Source organism: Ornithodoros turicata, chromosome 1 (genome assembly GCF_037126465.1).
Source record: "Ornithodoros turicata isolate Travis chromosome 1, ASM3712646v1, whole genome shotgun sequence".
Classification (NCBI taxonomy): domain Eukaryota; kingdom Metazoa; phylum Arthropoda; class Arachnida; order Ixodida; family Argasidae; genus Ornithodoros; species Ornithodoros turicata.
Window position 1 is genome coordinate 1,977,595 of NC_088201.1, and position 3,661 is coordinate 1,981,255.

The window sequence follows — 3,661 nt, forward strand, 5'->3', positions numbered from 1 at the left end:
GGGTTACATACACACGAACTCAGCTAATGCGTGTGCATAACATTCCATATATGGGAAACACTCGATGTGTATGTCAATGTTTCCATATACATCCTGTATGTGTATACACGAGGCTTTGGACAGTCGGAAGAAGGGAACAAACTGCTCTTCCGACAACGACGTGAAGACATCCTTGTGAGCACGAAATGTCCTCGTTGACTGCACTGAAGTGGCTCCTTGGTCCTCTAGAAACGCATACACAAGCGCCATTTTCAACGACGAACATCGCAGCGTTTTGCGTCGGCTGACCTCCTCGCCCAATGGCTACGAACGCCACACACCCGGCGATGGTGGCCAGGCTGCGAGTAAGGTCACGTCTTCCTTCTCACGACGAAGCGGGTCACGTGCAGCACGCGTTACTATGGAGATGACGCTGCGCTACGCACCGACAAGTGGCCAGTAATCCGCCCCAGGACAATACTTATCGTCTCGCCTTGAAGAACGACATGGAACAAAATCGACACATCTTAAAGCGGCTTGTGCTAGAACTGGCCCAGAAAAGTAAATAAACATTTGTGTTTTGTTCGTAAAGATTACAAGGTGCCAAAATTATTGATTACGCGCTTTGAAAGCCGCTCGCAGCGCAGCGGTGTGCTGTGTTACATAAGCTTACAATAGACAGGTTAGATTATACAATATAACTAAGGTTCCTCGTTTTCGGTTTTTATTTTTGCGCATCTTTTTCGATGTTTATGGATTTTCACGAAATCGGCGTCTTTCGATGGCGTGTACATGGTTTACCCGACAGTTACCGTCGAATAGAAATCCCAATGTAATTTCTGCACGACGCTCATTCAACATGGCGTTGTTCGCTGCGGTGCCGTTTTACGGCTAACGATAAAGTAAACGGACATTTTTCACAAAACCATCGTATTTCTCTTTGGTTTTCCGTTCTGCATCAACATCTTGGAGGGCATGTGCAGCAATTTATTACTGTCATGTCCTGGAATGTCCCTCTGTATTCGGCGTTTTTCGATTAAAACCGAATGATGGGAAATTTAGCCGGCGTATGTTTTTCGGTGTTTTCGATTAGAACCGAAAACGCGGAACCCTAAATATAACGCGGTTTATTCTTTCATAAAGTAAATTTTGTGGGAGAAATCGCTAAATTTGAATGTCCATCTGGGTACCCCTTCCCACGCGTCGCCACATGCGATTGGCCGCCAGAATTTTGTACACAGGTGGTGGTGGTGATAGGGCTTGCCGTTGTCGGCCTCACGTATGTGGGCAACGTCACGACTCACGCCCTGGGGGAATGTGCGTCCTGGGCCGACTTCTAAGGGAACTGCGCCGACATATGTCTGAAAGCGTCTGAGGAAAACCCAGGAAAAACCCCAGACAGCACAGCCGGCACCGGGATTCGAACCCGGGTACCTCCCAGTCCCCAGTACCCGGGTACCCAGTGTACACAGGAGGAGGGATTACCCTGCACGAAACCCTGGCCAATCGCCCTGTGTAGCTTGTGACCACAGTGCTTCTTGGTGGAAGAAGAAGAAGAAGCATGAGAACAAGAAGAAGGGTGACACTAGCGCAGCGCTTCGTTTAAAAAGTGGCAGTTGGTGCTTTGTTACGTACATAACGACGATACTTTGCATTACTTCCAGACACATTCAGCCGGTAAGAGTTTCAAACGTATCTTTTATAGCTGTATGTGCACCCGAGACATAGTACCTGCATTGGTATCTTTTGGGTTTGACTTGAATGCGAAGTGGCATTGTGAGACAATGACCATGCGGGCGTTACCACACATGTATATGTATGGACTTGCGCGTCCCTTAAAAGTAGCATACGACTTCCGCATAGTATCTCAGAGGAAGTAGCATTTTTCTGACCGTCTACTTTTAAATTTGAAAGGTGGCAGCCATGGAGAACTACACCGAGGTAGAGAAGATAGGAGAAGGTATGGTTCCTACAGGAACATTCTTAAATGAGCCCAAAAATGCTAAGGATGTAACCTATAAATTACGTTTCCAGGCAGATATGGCGTTGTTTACAAATGCGAGGATAAGCGAAATGGTCAGATAGTGGCCTTGAAGAAGATTCGTCCTGAAAGAGAAGATGAAGGCGTCCCATCTACTGCGATGCGTGAGATTTCCTTCTTACGTGAACTCATCCACCCGAATATTGTCTGGTAAATACTGCGTTTAGTTATCTCTTGCGTTGTGTTTTAACATCTTGTAGCGTGTGTAATGTAGTTTACAGGATGTGCTCATAGAAAAGAACGGACTGTTCTTGGTCTTCGAATTCCTCTCGATGGACCTTAAGGAGTACATTGATACTATTCCTGAGGATCAGCAGATGGACAAGAAGTTGGTGAAGGTATATATAACTTGTAAGAGTACTCGTCCTCAAGGGAGACCACTTTATATTGCATAAGCGGAAGACAATGCCCATATTTCTTGCAGAGCTACATGAGGCAAATCCTGGAAGCAATCCTCTTTTGTCATCAACGTCGCGTTCTGCACAGAGACCTCAAGCCCCAGAACTTACTTATTGATCAGAAGGGTAATATCAAGGTGGCAGACTTTGGCCTCGCCAGGGCTTTCTGTAACCCCATTAGAGTGTATACTCATGAAGTGGCGACCCTGTGGTACAGAGCACCTGAAGTGCTGCTAGGGTCTCCCCGTTACTCAATTCCGATTGACATATGGAGCATCGGATGCATCTTTGTGGAGATGTACAACAAGAAGCCCCTTTTCCACGGTGACTCGGAGATTGATCAACTATTCCGCATCTTCAGGTTTGTGTACATGGTGTGCCAGACAGTTCTGCTGCGAGACATATTCAAGTCACATGTACTACAGCATGTTGTTCGTGTTCCTCCAGAACTTTAGGCACACCAACAGAAGATACCTGGCCCGGTGTAGCAGGGCTTCGAGACTACAAGCCTACATTTCCCAGCTGGAAGGATAACATTCTTGGAAGCATGGTCACGGATATGGACTCTGAAGCCATTGACCTACTGAAGGTAGGAAAGTAGACTCCTTCCTTATCAGTGATAAAGAATATGCAAGGATGTACACTTCTTCCTGCTTTTGAGGAGCGAGCTTGGAAAATCCTTGTAATATGCGTGTGTGACGTTTTTCATTTCTGCTACCTTGCAGAAAATGCTGACCTATGACCCTGCGAAAAGAATATCGGCAAGGGATGCGCTTGAGCACCCCTACTTTACTGCGTGATTTGCCATTTTACTTCAGTATAGGAATTCCTGTGCATTTCATTGGCTTCCATCATCAGTGTGCCTTCCATCCTTCGTATGCTTCATTAAATGTAGATAGGTGATGTTTGTGTGTTTGATGTTAGGTTGTGTTTGTTTCTGCATAACAGGGATACCTCTATCATTAAGTGTTGATTTGTACAATGATACGGTGATGATTGTGTCAGTATCTCGTCATTCTGAAAAGCAACAGTATTCTGTTACTTTGCAACTTGAATGTTTAGTTTTGTAGAACATTAGCCTCGAACTGTGTGGTATTACAATGTGGGACCAGGTAAGGGATGTATAGCATTTTATAGACCGTTTACAGCAGCCAGTTGCTTCGGGCGCTAATAGATGGCGCCACAGTAGCCACGCCATTGCTTGCCTTTTGCGAGTGCTCTGTGCCTTTGCCTATGTGAGCGC

General features: G+C 46.0%; 1 protein-coding gene across 1 annotated transcript; it reads left to right on the forward strand.

The window, feature by feature from the left end:
* The first annotated feature begins 1,534 nt into the window (after positions 1–1,534).
* On the forward strand, positions 1,535–3,321 carry LOC135377287 (cyclin-dependent kinase 1-like). The gene is made up of 7 exons (XM_064609606.1): positions 1,535–1,656; positions 1,894–1,939; positions 2,014–2,170; positions 2,235–2,358; positions 2,445–2,779; positions 2,866–3,007; positions 3,144–3,321. The coding sequence occupies exons 2-7, from the start codon at positions 1,903–1,905 to the stop codon at positions 3,216–3,218; spliced, it is 870 nt and encodes a 289-aa protein (XP_064465676.1). The 5' UTR covers positions 1,535–1,656; positions 1,894–1,902; the 3' UTR covers positions 3,219–3,321.
* The last annotated feature ends 340 nt before the right edge of the window (positions 3,322–3,661 follow it).

Bases quoted from the DNA above. Each gene is read 5' to 3' on its own strand.
- LOC135377287 (XM_064609606.1), top strand. From the start codon at position 1,903: ATGGAGAACTACACCGAGGTAGAGAAGATAGGAGAAG. The intron at 2,171-2,234 runs GTAAATACTGCG...TGTGTAATGTAG, and splicing joins ATCCACCCGAATATTGTCTG to TTTACAGGATGTGCTCATAG. The intron at 2,359-2,444 runs GTATATATAACT...TATTTCTTGCAG, and splicing joins TGGACAAGAAGTTGGTGAAG to AGCTACATGAGGCAAATCCT.